Below are 17,943 nucleotides of genomic sequence, written 5' to 3'. Positions count from 1 at the left end.
GGTAAAAAAAAGTATTTAGTCAACCACCAATTGTGCAAGTTCTTCCACTTAAAAAGATGAGAGGCCTGTAATTAACATCATAGGTAGACCACAACTATGAGCGTCAAAATGAGAAAAAAATCCAGAAAATCACCTTGTCTGATTTGGCAAGATTTATTTTGCAATTTATGGTGGAAAATAAGTATTTGGTCACCTAAAAACATGCAAGATTTCTGGGTCTCACAGACCTGTAACTTCTTTAAGAGGCTGCTCTGTCCTCCACTCATTACCTGTAGTAATGGCACCTGTTTGAACTTGTTATCAGTATAAAAGACACCTGTCCACAACCTCAAACATTCACACTTTAAACTCCACTATGGTGAAGACCAAAGAACTGTCGAAGGACACCAGAAAAAAAATTGTAGCCCTGCACCAGGCTGGGAAGACTGAATCTACAATAGACAAGCAGCTTGGTGTGGATGAAATCAACTGTGGGAGCAATAATAAGAAAGTGGAAGACATACAAGGCCACTGATAATCTCTCTCGATCTGGAGATCCACACAAGATCTCACCCCGTGAGGTCAAAATGATCACAAGAACAGTGAGCACAAATCCCAGAACCTCACCGGGGGGGACCTAGTGAATGACCAGCATAGAGCTGGGACCACCGTAACACACTACGCTGCCAGGAACTCGGATACTGCAGTGCCAGACGTGTCCCCCTGCGTAAGCCGGTACATGTCTGGGCCTGTCAGAAGTTTGCTAGAGAGCATTTGGATTATCCAGAAGAGTATTGGGAGAATGTCAAATGGTCTGATGAAACCAAAGTAGAACTGTTTGGTAGAAACAAAATTCATCGTGTTTGGAGGAGACAGAATGCTGAGTTGCATCCAAAGAACACCATACCTACTGTGAAGCATGGGACTGGCAACCTCATGCTTTGGGGCTGTTTCTCTGCAAAAGCACCAGGACGACTGATGCCCGTGTACATGAAAAAATGAATGGGGCCATGTATAGTGAGATTTTGAGTGCAAACCTCCTTCCATCAGCAAGAGCATTGAAGTTGAAACGTAGATGGGTCTTCCAGCATGATAATGATCCCAAGCACACCGCCAGGGCAACGAAGAAGCGGTTCGTAAGAAACAAAGGTCCTGGAGTGGCCTAGCCAGACTCCAGATCTCAACCCCATCGAAAACTTTTGGAGGGATTTGAAGTCCGTGTTGCCCAGCGACAGGCCCAAAACATCACTGCTCTAGTGGAGATCTGCAGGAATGGGCCCAAGATACCACCAACAGTGCGTGCCAACCTTGTGAAGACTTCCAGAAAACGTTTGGCCTCTATCATTGCCAACAAAGGATATATAACAAAATTTTGAGATGAACTTTTGTTAATGACCAAATACTTATTTTCCACCATAATTTGCAAAACAAATCTTGCCCAATCAGAAAAGGTGATTTTCTGGATTTGTTTTCTCATTTTGACTCTCATAGTTGTGGTACACCCATGATGTCAATTACAGGCCTCTCATCTTTTTAAGTGGGAGAACTTGCACAATTGGTGGCTGACTAAATACTTTTTTCCCCACTGTATGTCAGTTCCAGTGGTTGAGTCCCTCCTCACTCATCATGACGTATGAACCTGCTATTGTAGCAGGAGATAAGATGGCTGCGGGACTTTACTCGGGAAATTTGTAGAAAGGGTTTAGAAAGGGAGGATAGGGTGTGGCACGTTTGTAGTGCATGGTCACTGCTGTACCTGGGAATCTGGGACCTGGTTTGTTGTCATAAGAGATGGCTCATAGGGGCCTTCATATAGATTCTGTATTGGGGCCTAGGAGCTTTGTTACACCGTTAATTAATGGGATGCAACAATAATGTGCACTTCTGGGAAAAGCGGCTGTTCTATGTCATAGTTTTGGTTAGTTTGAACGGCCGCCATACTTCGGTCAGTCGGATGTGTTCTGGGGATTTTTCGAGCTGCTTTTCGTAAGAAGTGACAGCTTGTCCTATCAGTGATGCCAGATGATGAAGTGGCCAGCTATTCTGGCACAGCTTCCTGTGCTGGCCATAGATAAATACGGGGTGGTGTGTCCTAAGATGTTATATCATTCATTGCAGCAAGAGGATTACACTCTTACTCTTCCAGTCATAAGAATGATGAGATGGTGGCAATGTTGTGACCCAGCCCACAATACAAAAAAGGAGAAAATGACTACAAAGACAAGCTACTTCTCTATGAAGATGCCTCTGTGCCTCAATGATGTCTCCCAATATTACATCTTCTCCTATGGTGGCTGGACCGTGATGAGAGCGCACCTGCTGAGCTACTGTATTGAAGTTCATGTGTCCTCATCCTATTATCCCAGTCTGTCTCACAGGGAAAGTATTGAGAAATAGGGTGCGGCACTAATGTGTCACCACATCCGAGACACCTCCTGCCTAATTCTATACAACAATGAGACAGTCTTACGGCTGGGGGGGGTGAAGGGACACTGTGGATGTCACTGGTATGTCGGGACACTGGGTGTCACTGTTGTGGGGGGGGACACTGGGTGTCACTGTTGTGGGGGGGGACACTGAGTGTCACTGTTGTGGGGGGGGACACTGGGTGTCACTGTTGTGGGGGGGGACACTGGGTGTCACTGTTGTGGGGGGGACACTGGGTGTCACTGTTGTGGGGGGGGACACTGGGTGTCACTGTTGTGGGGGGGACACTGGGTGTCACTGTTGTGGGGGGGACACTGGGTGTCACTGTTGTGGGGGGGACACTGGGTGTCACTGTTGTGGGGGGGACACTGGGTGTCACTGTTGTGGGGGGGGACACTGGGTGTCACTGTTGTGGGGGGGGACACTGGGTGTCACTGTTGTGGGGGGGGACACTGGGTGTCACTGTTGTGGGGGGGGACACTGGGTGTCACTGTTGTGGGGGGGGACACTGGGTGTCACTGTTGTGGGGGGGGACACTGGGTGTCACTGTTGTGGGGGGGACACTGGGTGTCACTGTTGTGGGGGGGACACTGGGTGTCACTGTTGTGGGGGGGACACTGGGTGTCACTGTTGTGGGGGGGGACACTGGGTGTCACTGTTGTGGGGGGGACACTGGGTGTCACTGTCGTGGGGGGGAACACTGGGTGTCACTGTCGTGGGGGGGAACACTGGGTGTCACTGTCGTGGGGGGGGAACACTGGGTGTCACTGTCGTGGGGGGGAACACTGGGTGTCACTGTCGTGGGGGGGAACACTGGGTGTCACTGTCGTGGGGGGGAACACTGGGTGTCACTGTCGGGGGGGGGAACACTGGGTGTCACTGTCGGGGGGGGAACACTGGGTGTCACTGTCGTGGGGGGGAACACTGGGTGTCACTGTCGGGGGGGGGAACACTGGGTGTCACTGTCGGGGGGGGGAACACTGGGTGTCACTGTCGGGGGGGGGAACACTGGGTGTCACTGTCGGGGGGGGGAACACTGGGTGTCACTGTCGGGGGGGGGAACACTGGGTGTCACTGTCGGGGGGGGGAACACTGGGTGTCACTTGTGGGGGAAGACTGTGGATGTCACTGTTGTGTGGGAGGGAAACTGGGTGTCACTGTTGTGGGGGAGGGAAACTGGGTGTCACTGTTGTGGGGGGGAAGCTGGGTGTCACTGTTGTTGGGGGGGGCACTGTGGGTGCGCCGTGGCTGTCTCTAGTTGTGAGGGTGCCCTATTGGACACTGTGCGGGGGGCCACACCTGTTTCATAGGTACGATGTGCACTAGTCATGACACTGAGTTGGGGAGTGTTTTGGGGGTGTCCTGCATATTTTGCGGTGCGTGTCTTTCCCTGATGTCGCTGCTTATGAGTCTGGTATATAATAATATTAGCGGTTGGGGATGTAGATATTTATCAAATTTTGGGTGGAGTGTCTCTTTAAGCCTGTTATTTTTAGTCATCCCCTTCTGATGCGTCGCCGGAGTGTCATGTAAGCGATTTCCCCTCCCTGATACAAGTCAGACTAGTATCCATTGTGCAGAGGAAATAGGCACGGGGACGCACCAAAGCCCATGTCTGTTGCCATAGAAACACAGACACAAACTGTGCCCCCTCCTTGTGGGGTTTCCATACTGGAGTGATGACTCATGTGATGTGGCCTAAGAGGAGGAAGAATCTGCAGGAGCATTAACCGTGCCACTGCTGAGTCCGCACATGTGACTGCCTGGGGTCAGATCTCCTTTCCATCCGTCTACCACACTTGGGAAAACAAGGTGCACAAAAAATAAGTGCTGCTCTATTGTGACTCCCCAAAAATGGCGCCTGCATGCAGCCTATGAGCCATGTGTTTGGATAGAGGAGATGCATGTGTTTTCGGTCTGGTTTACAATTTTTAGGTTTCCCTAGAGTGCTGGGCGGAAATCTGGCATTTAAAAGAATTAAAACTTGGCGAATGCACAGTAAGGAAGAAAAGGATATGACAGGCGGCAGCAACGTGGCAGCTTTACATGTCAGCCTTTCCTGGCCAGGAGTGTAATAACCTTATAATGTGCCAAGTGTATACACCCTGTGTATGCAGAGCCGGAGCACAGCATTAGCTCCACCGAAATCCATATGGACTAGTAGAGTTACTGATACCACTGAGGTATGAGGCACGCTGGGCCTCGGAGAAGCCACCTAGGGGAAGGTGATGACCTGTAGGGATGCCGCCTGGGCCAGGTCATTGCGCATGAAGGGATGCCGCTAGGTCGTTGAACGTGTGTAGAAACCCCGCCAGGGCCAGGTCATTGTGCGCATGTAGGGACGCCGCTGGGTCCAAAGTGGTATTAGGTGATCTGTTTCTCACCGTTGTCATATAAGAGCGCAGGTAGTGATTCCTTTCACTGGCCTATGTGTATGATCCCCCTCCACCTTGTGTTTTCCTGTCTGGTTTGACAAGTCCCAACCCCCCCCCCCCCCCCGGATTGGTTGCGCCCTCAGGGGATTTCTGTCAGTGTATGTTACCTTAGATCCGGGCGTTCCCTTCATCTCGTAAAGCTAAGAATGGAGGGCAGACAATCCATGGGGGGGGGGTGGTTTGGCTAAAATCTAACTCTCTGCAAAAATAGCTTAAACACCATTCCTGCAAATTAATCCTGGAATTGTGAAAATGAAATTTAGAACAGATTTTCTAACATTTTCATGTAATAAAAGTCCTGACATTGACGGGGGCTCCTGCTGACAATGGGTAACGGCACCCCCTCCCACCCGAGGGAGACTCCTGTATAAACACTGAGCCTGGAAACTTGGAGCGAGTGTGCATGGAAGTGGCTGCTGCTCCTGGAGCGCCGCCATCAAGCGCATTACTGCGATCAAACCTTTTATTTTTTAGTTTAGAGATAAAAATACCAGACATGTTCCGCGTCCGCCACGTCCAGGACTTATACAGGGACCTCCAAAATGCGTCTCCCAAAGTTTATAGAGGATTTAGTGCTTCTGACAAGTAAAGTCTGATGTGCAACAGCTGCTGTGCAATCCTGTTATAACTGACTCTGGGAAAGCTGGGTAATAGGCAATATGGGGAGATCCCCGTAGAGCCTGCAAATCTCTTGGGTGCCTAAATACTCAATTTTCCTTGTCCCTGTGTTTCCCCTCCACTATAGGCAAGTTTTAGACCTGGGTGGTCTGTTGCAGGCGGTAAACGGAGGAGGTTTGGGCAGAGATCTGTACTCTGTGAAGGTCTGTTTACAGGGGGTATGGTCTACGTACAGAGAGTTCTGGTCTGGGGCCTGTAAACAGTGGCCAGGGGCTGTATACAGTGTGTGTAATTTCTCATTTCTGTATATTATGGGGTGGTCTGAGGTCTATGTATGTATGTTGGGTGATGGCACTATTATATGGTTTATTTGCCACCTTCACGATGCGTGGCTTAGAAGCAAAGTCAAAAGCCAGCTTCGCGAGGGTGGAGCCAAGACCTAATCTACAGTGGTATTTGTCTTTTCCAGAAACAAGAAGAAAGAGGCTGATCTCCTGGCGGCTCAGGCCCGGCTGAAGGATCTAGAGGCACTCCTGAACTCCAAGGATGCGGCACTGTCCACCGCTCTCGGGGAGAAGAGAAATTTGGAGGCAGAAGTGCGGGAACTCAGGGGCCAAATCGCCAAGGTCAGGCATCCATATTGCTAAGGGTGGTGGATATTGTCTATACCATGTGCTGTATACTGAATAATTATCTCTACAGCTGGAAGGAAGCCTCACGGATGCGAAGAAGCAGCTCCAGGATGAGATGCTGCGCCGCGTGGATGCCGAAAACCGTAACCAAACCCTGAAAGAAGAGCTAGAATTTCAGAAGAACATCTACAGTGAGGTTGGTACATGATCACTGCAGCACTTTATACCTGGCGATCGCGCTGTATACTGTTGTATATGCAGTGTCTCTGACCTCGTAGTTGACGTTAACCTCACCATCCTATTTATTTCAGGAACTGCGAGAGACCAGGAGTCGACATGAAACACGACTGGTAGAAGTTGATAGCGGCCGCCAGCGTGAGTTTGAAAGTAGACTGGCTGATGCTCTACAGGAACTCCGGGCCCAACATGAGGGGCAGATTTTCTTGTACAAAGAGGAGCTGGAGAAGACATACAATGCCAAGGTGACATGGAGGAACTGCTTGTGGATAGCTTCTTGTGGCCTATATATGGCAAATTATTAATCATATCATACTGTAGTACTTCCCATGTGTGCAAGAATATAACTACTATAATACTGCTCCTATGTACAAGAGTATGACTACTGTAATACTGCCCCCTATGTACAAGAAATTATAACTACTATAATACAGCCCCTATGTACAAGAATATAACTACTATAATACTGCCCCTAGGTACAAGAATATAACTACTATAATACTGCTCCTATGTACAAGCGTATGACTACTGTAATACTGCCCCCTATGTACAAGAATATAACTACTATAATACTGCTCCTATGTACAAGAATATAACTACTATAATACTGCCCCCTATGTACAAGAATATAACTACTATAATACTGCGCCTATGTACAAGCGTATGACTACTATAATACTGCCTCCTATGTACAAGAATATAACTACTAAAATACTGCCCCCTATGTACAAGAATATGACTACTATAATACTGCCCCTATGTACAAGAATATAACTGCTATAATACTGCCCCTATGTACAGGAATATAACTACTACAATACTGTCCCTTATGTACTGAAATATAACTACTATAACACTGCATCCTATGTACAAGATTATAACTACTATAAGGCTATGTGCACACGTATGCAGAAAATTTCTGCATAAAAACAGGACTCCTTCCCAAAAAGCGCGCTTTTTTTTTCCCGTGCGTTTTTGCCACGATTTTTTTTCCGCGCGTCCCCAGACACACAGAAAATAGCCAGAAATGCGGAATTTACCGCGAAATTAATGAGCATGCTGCGTTTTTCTCCTTCGCCTCATTGGGGGACACAGATACTGTGGGTGTATGCTTCTGCCGCTAGGAGGCTGACACTAAGTGAAAAAAGAGGTTAGCTCCTCCTCCGTCGTATACACCCTCACCCCTATTGCGGGCGGAAATCAGTTTTATGCTTAGTGTCTTTGGAGGCACACGTGTTTGGTTTTCTCCAGACTTCTTTTTCTTTTCTTTTTTTCCATGAAGATAAGACAGGGGCGACGGACCCTATTGAAAGGGGCCGATCTCCCCAAACCATCAACGGGCGAGCACGCGTTGAGTATCGCCTCCGCATATCCTTTCCCGCAATGTGGGACATATCTGAGCCTTTTTCCCCAGACTTCTATTTTTGTTTGTTATTTTATGAAGATAAGACAGGGGCAACGCATCCTATTGAAAGGATCCGATTTCCCCAAACCATCAACGGGCGAGCACGTGCGAGTGTCCCTCCACGTATCCTTTCCCGCGACGTGGGACATTATGCCAGACTTAGCCCTGTCTACCCCTAGGTATTGAAACCATGGGCTTGTACAGAGGCACAAGACTAGTCTGTGCGGCCCCCACTGCTCCACCAACGCTAGACGGCGGTGCTGCAAGGCGGCGGACGGTCCCTCTTCTCACCCCCTGAAGGGGTTAGACGGAGCTAGGGTGCCTGCACTGTCCAGAAATTAACCCCATCCCCTCTACCTGGTGTGCTAGATCCGGAGTCAATTAAGGAGGGCTGGGGAGGGCCCTGCGGCAGCGCTCCGGGGAATCCACTGAAGCTCCAGGCATCTTAGGAAGTGTAAGGCATTCTTCCTTCCCTCTCCTCCCTCCTGCCTCTTTCCGCCTGGCGTGGATGCCGGGTTCCGGCGGCAGGGATCAGCAGCGCGACCCCCTCCCTCCCCCGCGGCGGGCATGCAAAATTTAGCCCGCGGCTTCGGTCGTGACTAGGTCGCTGGCGGAAGTCCCGCCCCCGGTGTGGCGTCTTTTCGCGGCAGGCGGGCATGTAAAATTTAGCCCGCGGCTTCGGCTGTGACTAGGCCGTGGGGGGCGGAAGTCCCGCCCCCGGTATGACGTCATTTTTTCCGGCGCCGCCCCCCGGGCTAGGGCGGACGCCGAGCAAATTGAGCCCCCCGGTTTCAAGGCAGGGTAGGCCGCGTCCAGGAGAGGAACGTCCCGGCCTACCCAGAGGAAAACAGCGCATGGCAGCGCAGAGGCAGCGGACGTGGGGACACAGGACGGGGTAAGTGTGACCTCGACCCTAGAGACGCGCTATGGGCGTTTAGACGTCCCGTCCCCTCAACCCTCATTTAAATTAGGGCACACATTCCTTTATGCCGCATGCATTTCTTCTGGAGTTAGGTTTCCACGAGCACAGAGCCAAAATTATGCGAAGCCTGTGACTCCGAACGTGCCCAGGAGCCCTCCCCTGCGACCGCGACTGAGGTCCCGGACCCCCCGGAGTGGGCTATCTCTATCACAGTCCATGACATCGCTGACGAGGGCAGTCGAGTCCCTTCGGACCCCAGATAGGGGCAGGGACAGTGGCTCGCCGGCCTTAGAGGGAACCTCCACCTCACAAGAGCCTTCGGCCTGCAGGGGCCGCTCTCATTCCAGGCAGACCCGGGGGAAAAGAGTCCACACGGTGTCGCCCAGTCCATCCGATGCTTAGGCATCCGTAAGTTCTGCTTCTCGTTCCCCGTCACCAGTGGTTGATAGCGAGTAGACCTCAGATTGCGACTCAGACGAGCCCCTTGACCTGGACACTCCAGGATCACGTGAAACAGTGGACAGCTTCATAGAAGCCGTCGATCAGACCCTGGGGATTGAAGATGGTCCCGCAGTGGCTACGGGGCATAAAGTGGCATTTAAGCGGGTGAAGCGCCCGCACAGAATTTTTTTCCTCTCACCCGGAGTCTGAGGACATAGTGCAGCGGCACAGAGAACGTCCAGACAGGTGTTTTTCAGGTCAAAAGGCACTTGAAACAGGGTATCCGTTTGTTCCGGGTCTCCGTAAAAAATGGATGGAATCCCCGATGGTGGATCCTCCGGTTTCACGCCTAGCCACTAAGGCCCTGCTATCCGTCCTTAGTGTATCCTCGATTAAGGATCCCACGAATCGCCTTATAGAGAGCCTAGCTCGCTCAGTATATGAGGCGTCGGGGTCAGCGCTCGCTTCCTCATTCGCAGCAACTTGGGTGGCCAAGGCCATGATATCATAGTCAGAAGCATTAAACAAGGTCGCGCAGAAGCAGGATCTACCTGCAGAGATTTCGGAGGTCGCAGGTCAGATGGCGATGGCCGGAGACTATGTAATCGATGCGTCTTTGGATGCGGACAATTGCTTGGCACTTGCTGCCGCTAATGCAATTTCTATCAGAAGAGCCCTATGGTTAAGGACATGGCGAGCCGACTCTACTTCTAAGAAGTCTTTGACTTCCCTGCCTTATCAGTGTGGCCATCTATTTGGGGAGAAGTTGAATCAACTTATCTCCGACTCCACAGGAGGAAAGAGCGGGTTTCTCCCTCAACAAAGGGTCAAAACGTTTTTTCGTCACCCGTTTTCAGGCACGTTTTTGGGCCTTTCGCAACCCCGGGTGGACTACAGCAGCCAATGCCGCCGCCTCAGGCCGCACCAGCCAGGATAGGGGCGGCAGGTCTCATATAGATCCAACCCATTGGGGAGGTTGCATACTCAGGGGCTCAGATCGTGCGGATCCAGATCCCAAAGATCGTCGGCCAAATGACTCGAGGCCTTTACCGGACGACACAGGCAAGGTGGCTGGCCGCCTACTCTGGATTCACCACATCTGGGTCAATGTCGCTCACGACGCATGGGTAAAGAAATTGGTGGCCTCAGGTTACAAAATAGATTTTGTCTGATACCCTCCAAGGTGTTTTTTTTCTTTTCCGGCTTCCCAGGTTGGATACCCAGGCAAGGGCTCTATTAGGATCCATCAAATCGCTCCTGCACAACAGAGTCATTGTTCCAGTGCCGGAACATGGAAGAGCTCAGGGTTCTATCCCAACCTTTTTGCGGTCCCCAAAAAGGACGGGTCTGTCAGGCCTGTTTTGGACCTGAAGCTTCTGAACAAATTCAGCAGGATCAGACATTTCCGGATGGAGTCTCTCCGTTCAGTCATATCGGCCATGGAGCAGTGAGACTACTTGCCTCAATAGACAGCCAGGACGCATTTCTGCATATTCCCATGTTTCCTCCTCATCAGAGGTTTCTACGCTTCGCCATCAGCGTTCAACATTTTCAGTTCGTAGCGCTGCCCTTCGGGCTAGCCATGGCTCCCAGAGTGTTCACAAAGGTTATGGCAATTATCATGGCCACACTGCATTCTCGAGGCATAGTCGTTTTGCCTTATCTGGACGACCTCTTGGTCAAGGGCCCGTCAATACGGGCATGCGAGGAAGGTGTCAACATCACGCTAGATACTCTTGCCTGCCTAGATGGTTGGTCAATACGAAGAAGTCATCCCTTGTGCTAGCTCAGAGGATCTCCTTCCTAGGAATGATCTTCGACACTTGCCGAGGGTTGGTAATTCTTCCTCAGGAAAAGGCGCTAATCTCCGGCAGGGAGTCCGGACACTACGCCAACCAGTCCCTCATACCATCCGATCCGGGATGAGGATCCTAGGGAAAATGGTGGCAGCAATGGAAGCGATACCTTTTCGCCCAGTTCCATCTTCGCCCCCTGCAGCACGCCTCGTGTCAGCCTGGGATAAGAATCCTTTCATGCTCGATCGGCGGTACCAACTGTCCTCTCAAGTCAGGCAGTCGCTCGGATGTGGATAACCAGTTCCTCTCTGGCCTAGGGGAAACCTTTCCCCCCAGGTCATGGGCTGCGAATGACAATCGACGCCAGTCTCCTCGGATGGGGAGCGGTGTTTCACCACCACACAACCTAGGAACGGTGGTCGCCACAGGAGGCACGCCTCCCGATCAACTTTTTGGAGAGACAAGCAATTCGGCTGGCTCTGCAGGAGTTTCATCACTTTCTAGCAGGCCGCCCCATCTGGATTCAATCGGACAACGCCACGGTGGTGGCTTACATAATTCGTCAGGGGGGCACCCGCAGCAGAGCAACCATGCACGAGGTGGGGCACGTTCTTCAGTGGGCCGACGCAGACCAATCGGTGATTTCGGCTGTCCACATCCCGGGCGTGGAAAATTGGGCGGCAGACATCCTCAGCCGGCAGGGTCTTGCATCCGGAGAGTGGTCTCTACATCCCGAAGTTCTTCAGCAGAGTTGTCAACTGTGGGGAGCTCCGGATGTGGACCTTATGGCTTCCAGAGTGAATGCCAAGGTGCCCACATATGTCGCTCGGACCAGGGGCCCGCAGGCATTTGCGGTGGACGCGTTGGTTCTGCCATGGAACCAGTTTCGCCTCCCATATCTATTTCCTCCACTACCACTACTCCGGAGAGTCAGCAAAGGGATCAAGACGGTAGGGGGGCCGGCGATTCTGCTGGCCCCAGACTGGCCCCGGCGAGCGTGGTACGCAGATCTAATGCAGCTGCTCGCCGACGTGCCTGGGCGCCTGCTAGAGCGCCCAGATCTACCGTCTCAAGGGCTGATTTGCCACCCGAACTCAGGGACTCTGTGTTTGACGGCATGGCCGTTGAATCTTGGGTTCTAACCCAGGCAGGGTTCGGGAGCGAGGTAGTCGCTACAATGATTAGCGCCCGAAGGCCTGCTTCAGCATGAATTTACCACCACACCTGGAAGGTGTTCTGTGCTTGATGTCGAGGCCGCGGTGTTTCTCCGCTGAGATTCTCGATCCCCAACATCTTGGCTTTTCTCCAGTTGGGCTTAGACTCGGGCTTTGCCCCAAGTTCCCGCAGGAGACAAATGTCGGCCTTATCCGTCCTGTTCCAGTGCAGAATTACTACCAATTTGCAGGTGAAGACTTTTCATCCATTGAGTCTCCCACTGGATACCTCCCTATAAGGCGCCTATGGACGCCTGGGTCCTTAACATGGTCCTAGGTGTTCTGCAGGAAGCTCCATTTTGAACCGCTTCAGGATATCTCTTTGAGGTACCTTTCCTGGAAAGTTGTTCCCCTAGTGGCCTTCACTTCCATCAGGCGGGTTTCAGAGCTGGTGGCTCTATCCTGCCGAGCTCCGTTCCTCACTTTCCATAAGGATGAGGCGGTCCTCAGACCAGCCCCTCCTGTTCTGCCGAAAGTCGTGTCCTCATTTCACATTAATGAAGATGTTGTTTTGCCTTCATTTTGTCCAGCACCGGTGCACCGTGTGGAAAAGGCTCTTCACACGTTAGACCTGGTAAGACCCCTCCGGAGGTACGTGTCGCGGACGGCACCCTTTCGTCGACGGACACGAGGTTCATGCTCCCTGAAGAGCGCAGGTAGGGACTCACTGCCTCAAAGTCGACCATAGCCAGATGGATTCATTTGACTATTCAGGAGTCCTACCGCATTAGAGGCACGCCGATTCCAGCAGGGATCAGAGCGCACTCTACCCGGGCAGTGGGCGCCTCTTGGGCTCTTTGGCACCAGGCTTCGACGGAACAGGTTTGCAAGGCAGCAACCTGGTCCAGCCTGCACACATTTGCCAAATATTATAATATCCATGCTCAGGCCTCGGCGGATGCGAGCCTGGGTAGAAGGATTCTCCAAGCAACGGTGGCGCACCTTTAAACAAGAGATGCATGTAGCTTTGATCGGTGAGTCAATCTCCCACCCAGGGACTGCTTTAGGACGTCCCACAGTATCTGTGTCCCCCAATGAGGCGAAGGAGAAACATGGATTTTTGTTTGTATTCACCGTAAAATCCTTTTCTCCGAGACGCTCATTGGGGGACACAGCACCCACCCTATTAGCCAGTTGGCTCTTGTTTTGTTTAAATTTATATGCATTTACTAATTTGATATAAGGGTGGTGTTTTGGATATGTTGTACCTGTATTAAGGCTGATTTTGTTGTCCTCCTACTGCTTTGGCACTAAACTGATTTCCGCCCGCAATAGGGGCGAGGGTGTATACGACGGAGGAGGAGCTAACCTCTTTTTTTCACTTAGTGTCAGCCTCCTAGCGGCAGAAGCATACACCCACAGTATCTGTGTCCCCCAATGAGCGTCTCGGAGAAAAGGATTTTACAGTGAGTACTCACAAAAATCCATGTTTTACTGCGAAAAAAAAGTGCAAAATGCATTAAAATGAATGGGAAGCTTCTTTTAAGCGTTTTTTTGAGCAGATTTTTTGGTAAATCCACGGGAAAAACGCGAAAAAAACGCTGTGTCTGAACACAGCCTAATACTGCCCCCTATGTACTAGTATATAACTACTATAATACTGTCTCCTATATACAAGAATATAACTACTATAATACTGCCCCTAAGTACAGGAATATAACTGCTACAATACTGTCCCTTATGTACAGGAATATAACTGCTATAGTACTGCCTCCTATGTACAAGAATATAATTAGTATAATACTGCTTCTATGTACAAGAATATAACTACTATAATACTGCCCCCTATGTACAAGAATATAACTTATAATACTTATTATAGACTTGTACACGTCTATAATTGCTATAATACTATAACACTGCCCCTATATACCAGAATATAACTGCTTTAATACTGCCTTCTATGTACAAGAATATAACTACTATCATACTTCCGTTTGTGGGCTGTCATGTGGAGGTGAATCTCATTATAACATAACCGTTTGATCTTTTAACAGCTGGAAAATGCCAAGTTGTCGGCAGAGCGGAACAGTTCGATGGTCGGTGAGGCTCATGAGGAGATTCAGCAGAGTAGGATCCGAATAGACAGCTTGAGTGCTCAGCTTAGTCAGCTGCAGAAACAGGTGAGTGGGACTATCATTTATATGGAAAAGATGGCGGTGGTACAAGATGTTGATAACTACCATTGTGTCTGCTACAGCTGTCTGCTAAGGAGGCGAAGATACGGGACCTGGAAGACGCTCTGACCAGGGAGAGGGACTCCAACCGCAGGGTTTTGGCAGAGAAGGACCGGGAGATGGCAGAGATGAGGGCTCGTATGCAGCAACAACTGGATGAGTACCAGGAACTGCTGGACATCAAGCTGGCCCTGGACATGGAGATCCACGCTTACCGCAAACTCCTGGAGGGCGAGGAGGAGAGGTGGGTTACCCAGAGGGTGGGATCCTTCTAGAGTCTCAATGGACAAACTGAGATGTTTTGTACCTGCAGGTTGCGGCTGTCGCCCAGCCCCACTGGGCAGAAGAGGGTCTCGCGAACAGGACATTCCGGGGCGCACGTTTCTTCTACCTCCAAGAAGAGGAAGCTGGAGGCCGACTCTAGGGTCATCAGCTACCAACAGCACGCCAGGACCACCGGTAAAGTGGCCGTTGAGGAGGTTGATCCAGAGGGAAAATTTGTTCGTCTGAAGAACAAGTCCAACGAGGTGACGACCACTAAGTAATGTCTTCGGTGCGGCGGTTGTGTATTGTTTCTCTTGACGCTATTTTTATTGTATTCTAGGATCAGGCCATGGGGAACTGGCAGATAAAACGTCAGATCGGAGATGACAAGCCGATCATATTCCGCTTCCCCCCCAGGACCCTGCTGAAGGCGGGGCAGACTCTAACGGTGAGTGTGTCTTGTGATTTGAAGTGTCCTCTTCCCTCCTAGCACCCCCTGGTGCTGGATGATGTAATATTAGGCTAATTACATCTTTCCTCTCTACTCAGGTTTGGTCCTCTGGGGCCGGCGTTGCTCATAACCCGCCCTCTGATTTTGTCAATAAGTCGCACGCTTCCTGGGGGACTGGGGACAGTATCCGTACGGCCCTGCTTACCTCCAATAATGAGGTGAGTACCCACTAGTCTGAGGGGGATAGAGGTGCAGGGTTACATGTACTCAGCTGGGGTGTACTGTTTCTCCTGTCAACAATGTGATCTTGCCTCATTCCTGCAGGAAGTTGCTATGCGTAAGCTTGTCCGAGCAATAGTGAATGATGAAGATGATGATGAGGATGATGAGAGCGGGCACCACCACCACCACCATCATCATGTAAGTAAAGGATGACACCTGCTTTAGTATCTCTATTGCCCCTGGTTCTGGAGGACTGAATACATCTTCTCATATTCACTGCAGGACGGGCAGAACTCTACCGGAGACCCTGGCGAGTACAACCTGCGTTCCCGCAACATCACTTGCACCACCTGCGGACAGCCGGCTGACAAGGGGTTAGCGGGTGCCCAGGGTGCGGGCACCTCCTCTTCCTCCTACACCACGGTCACTCGTACCTTCCGTAGCACTGGAGGAACTGGCGGGGGCAGCACCCTGGGCGAGAGCCTGACACCTCGATCCTTCATCGTGGGGGACAACCAACGTACCAAGGTAAGTCACCCTCCAGTTATAACCAGTAACAAGTCATAAATGTCGGCCACACGCGATCTTCCTGACCTCTGCCCCTTCTTTATACACACAGGTATCCCCGGAGAGCTGTGGCATCATGTAAGAACACCATGACTCCAGTGCTCACCCTGCGAAGCTTTATTTTTTCCTGTGGGAATTTTTTTTTTTGTTACATTTTTTAATTTTTTTATATCAGGAATTTTATATAGAGGAAGAATGTTTTCTTTCTTTTTGAAGGCAGCCATTTTTTTTCTTAAATGAAACCAAAGCTAAAACCAAAATGTCTTCCCTCCCCGCCGTTTGTTGATGCGCCTACTTCCTGTTGACTTTGCACTGTGATGCCACTGTCGCAGAACCCTCAATAGTTCTAGAGATAAAAGATTTTTTTTTCTACTTTTTGAACACTTTTTTTTTTTGTATTCACTCAATACTCATAGAAATCTATGAGTAAGAAAACTGAACACTCCCGGACACAATACGAAAGACGGGCACGAAGTTGGCGACTTTTGCTTCACAGGTTGAAGAACCAAAGAAGATGCTTGTTACACAGAGCCGTGTTTACAAGATTGATTGCTAGCCAGTTTTCAGAAGTTTTCACGCCCTCTGTCATAGTGTTGTAAGCAGCCGCCATTTTGTTGTAGTCCTGCCATGTTCGGGTTTGACCTGAGATGATTGCACTCCGTCTACCATTGTTCTGGTAGCCATACAAATGGCAGCAGCCTACTATGCGCCAAATCTCAGAGTATAGGATATTTTTCAGGGTTAGGGATGATGTTTATTATCGGTGTGTGCAGAGTAAGGCGAGGGAGTCATTCCCACATTTAACACTAGCCTCTATCGCTTTAATACTTTTTTCTGGGGTCCCAACTCAGGTGTCATGGTCAGGGACCACATGTTTGGATTCATTTGGGGTCTCTCTGCCATCTTGCTTTCTTTTTTATGCCGCTTATTTTCCATAGTTACCCGTGTAGCCATATTCATACAGTGCATGTTGCTTTATCTATCTATCTATCTATATATATATATATTGTATGCTCTGTTTGATTATTTGGGGTGCTAACATTTATTTTTTATTAACTCCAAATTATATTTTTTGAAAGATAAAAAAAAAAAAAATGCCCATTTAAAGGAATACCACGTATATATTAGGCTCCATCTCTTTGGGTGGGGGTGTCCCTTTAAAACTGGCCTTTCATAGTCTGCTTTACCCTAAGCACATATTTCCTGGGGTGGAACGCCTTGATTATCGTAGATGATGAGATATATATATATATATATATAATGGTACACGAAGAGTTAATCCCGGCAGCGGGGTTATATCATGGAGTCCTGTATGTCATTCTAGATTAGATCGCAGTCCGGGTTTAGGATGAGGCATCAGTGAAAGGCGTCAGACCCAGCTGCACTGAATGTTGTGATTGGGAGATCAGGGATGACCGGCTCTTCCGGTGCGGTAACACGTGAACCAGATAGCTGGTACTACTGGATAGAGTCCATCGTTGCGTAGGTTTCTGTTGAGGTTGTCGTCCAAGTGCCTTAGAAGCTTTTGAAGTGCCTTTCCTCCTCCCCCTGCCCCCCAGCTTCTCATTTCTGTACAATTTGAAATAAAAGCCAATGGTCTAAATTTTTGAGTTTCTTGTCTCTTTAAGGATTGGATTCAACTACTACTCCGATTATGGGAAGATTGTAGTCCGAAAGCTTATTTGCAAGAGGGGTGCACAAGGGTCCTCATGGGCCACCAACAGATCATGTTTTCAGGATTTCCTTAGTATTGCACAGGTGATAATTTAGTCAGATGCACAGGTGATGATTCCAACACCTTGGAGTTGTGCACCCCTGTTTTACAGTAATGTTAGTCCAATGACCGCCAGAGGCTGATGGTGCTCCAGTGACCACCAAAGGATACCCCAAATGATGATACCACTTTTATAACCACCAGATGGCGACAAAAAATCCTAGTATTCTATTCAGCGCCATAGGGTGATGCAGACTTCCAGAGAATGATACTATTCTCATGACTTTCCAAAGCTGATGCGGAGTACCAAAGAAAGGGTAATGTTGACTGCCACAAGGAAATGATATTGTGATGACTACCTGAGGGTGATGCGAATTCCCAGAAGATACTATTCTGATGACCACCAGAGGGCGACGGTGACCACCAGAAGGTGATATTATTC

The 17,943-nt window shown here is 49.9% G+C and overlaps 1 protein-coding gene across 2 annotated transcripts in view; it reads left to right on the top strand.

The window, feature by feature from the left end:
• LMNA (lamin A/C) overlaps positions 1 to 17,390 on the top strand; it is a 36,946-nt gene extending 19,556 nt beyond the window's left edge. For both annotated transcript variants that reach the window (XM_073566862.1, XM_073566861.1), the window contains exons 3-13: positions 5,929 to 6,085; positions 6,162 to 6,287; positions 6,403 to 6,573; positions 14,104 to 14,229; positions 14,307 to 14,527; positions 14,597 to 14,810; positions 14,888 to 14,995; positions 15,097 to 15,216; positions 15,323 to 15,418; positions 15,503 to 15,748; positions 15,840 to 17,390. In XM_073566862.1, the coding sequence (XP_073422963.1) occupies positions 5,929 to 6,085; positions 6,162 to 6,287; positions 6,403 to 6,573; positions 14,104 to 14,229; positions 14,307 to 14,527; positions 14,597 to 14,810; positions 14,888 to 14,995; positions 15,097 to 15,216; positions 15,323 to 15,418; positions 15,503 to 15,748; positions 15,840 to 15,869 (1,615 nt within the window). In that variant the 3' untranslated portion in view covers positions 15,870 to 17,390. The remainder of the gene's footprint in view (positions 1 to 5,928; positions 6,086 to 6,161; positions 6,288 to 6,402; positions 6,574 to 14,103; positions 14,230 to 14,306; positions 14,528 to 14,596; positions 14,811 to 14,887; positions 14,996 to 15,096; positions 15,217 to 15,322; positions 15,419 to 15,502; positions 15,749 to 15,839) is intronic.
• The last annotated feature ends 553 nt before the right edge of the window (positions 17,391 to 17,943 follow it).

This window comes from Dendrobates tinctorius, unplaced genomic scaffold (assembly GCF_039654945.1).
Source record: "Dendrobates tinctorius isolate UK_male_01 unplaced genomic scaffold, ASM3965494v1 ptg000019l, whole genome shotgun sequence".
Lineage (NCBI taxonomy): Eukaryota > Metazoa > Chordata > Amphibia > Anura > Dendrobatidae > Dendrobates > Dendrobates tinctorius.
The sequence above is the reverse complement of the archived record's forward strand: the minus strand, read 5'-3'. Positions and strand labels throughout refer to the sequence as shown.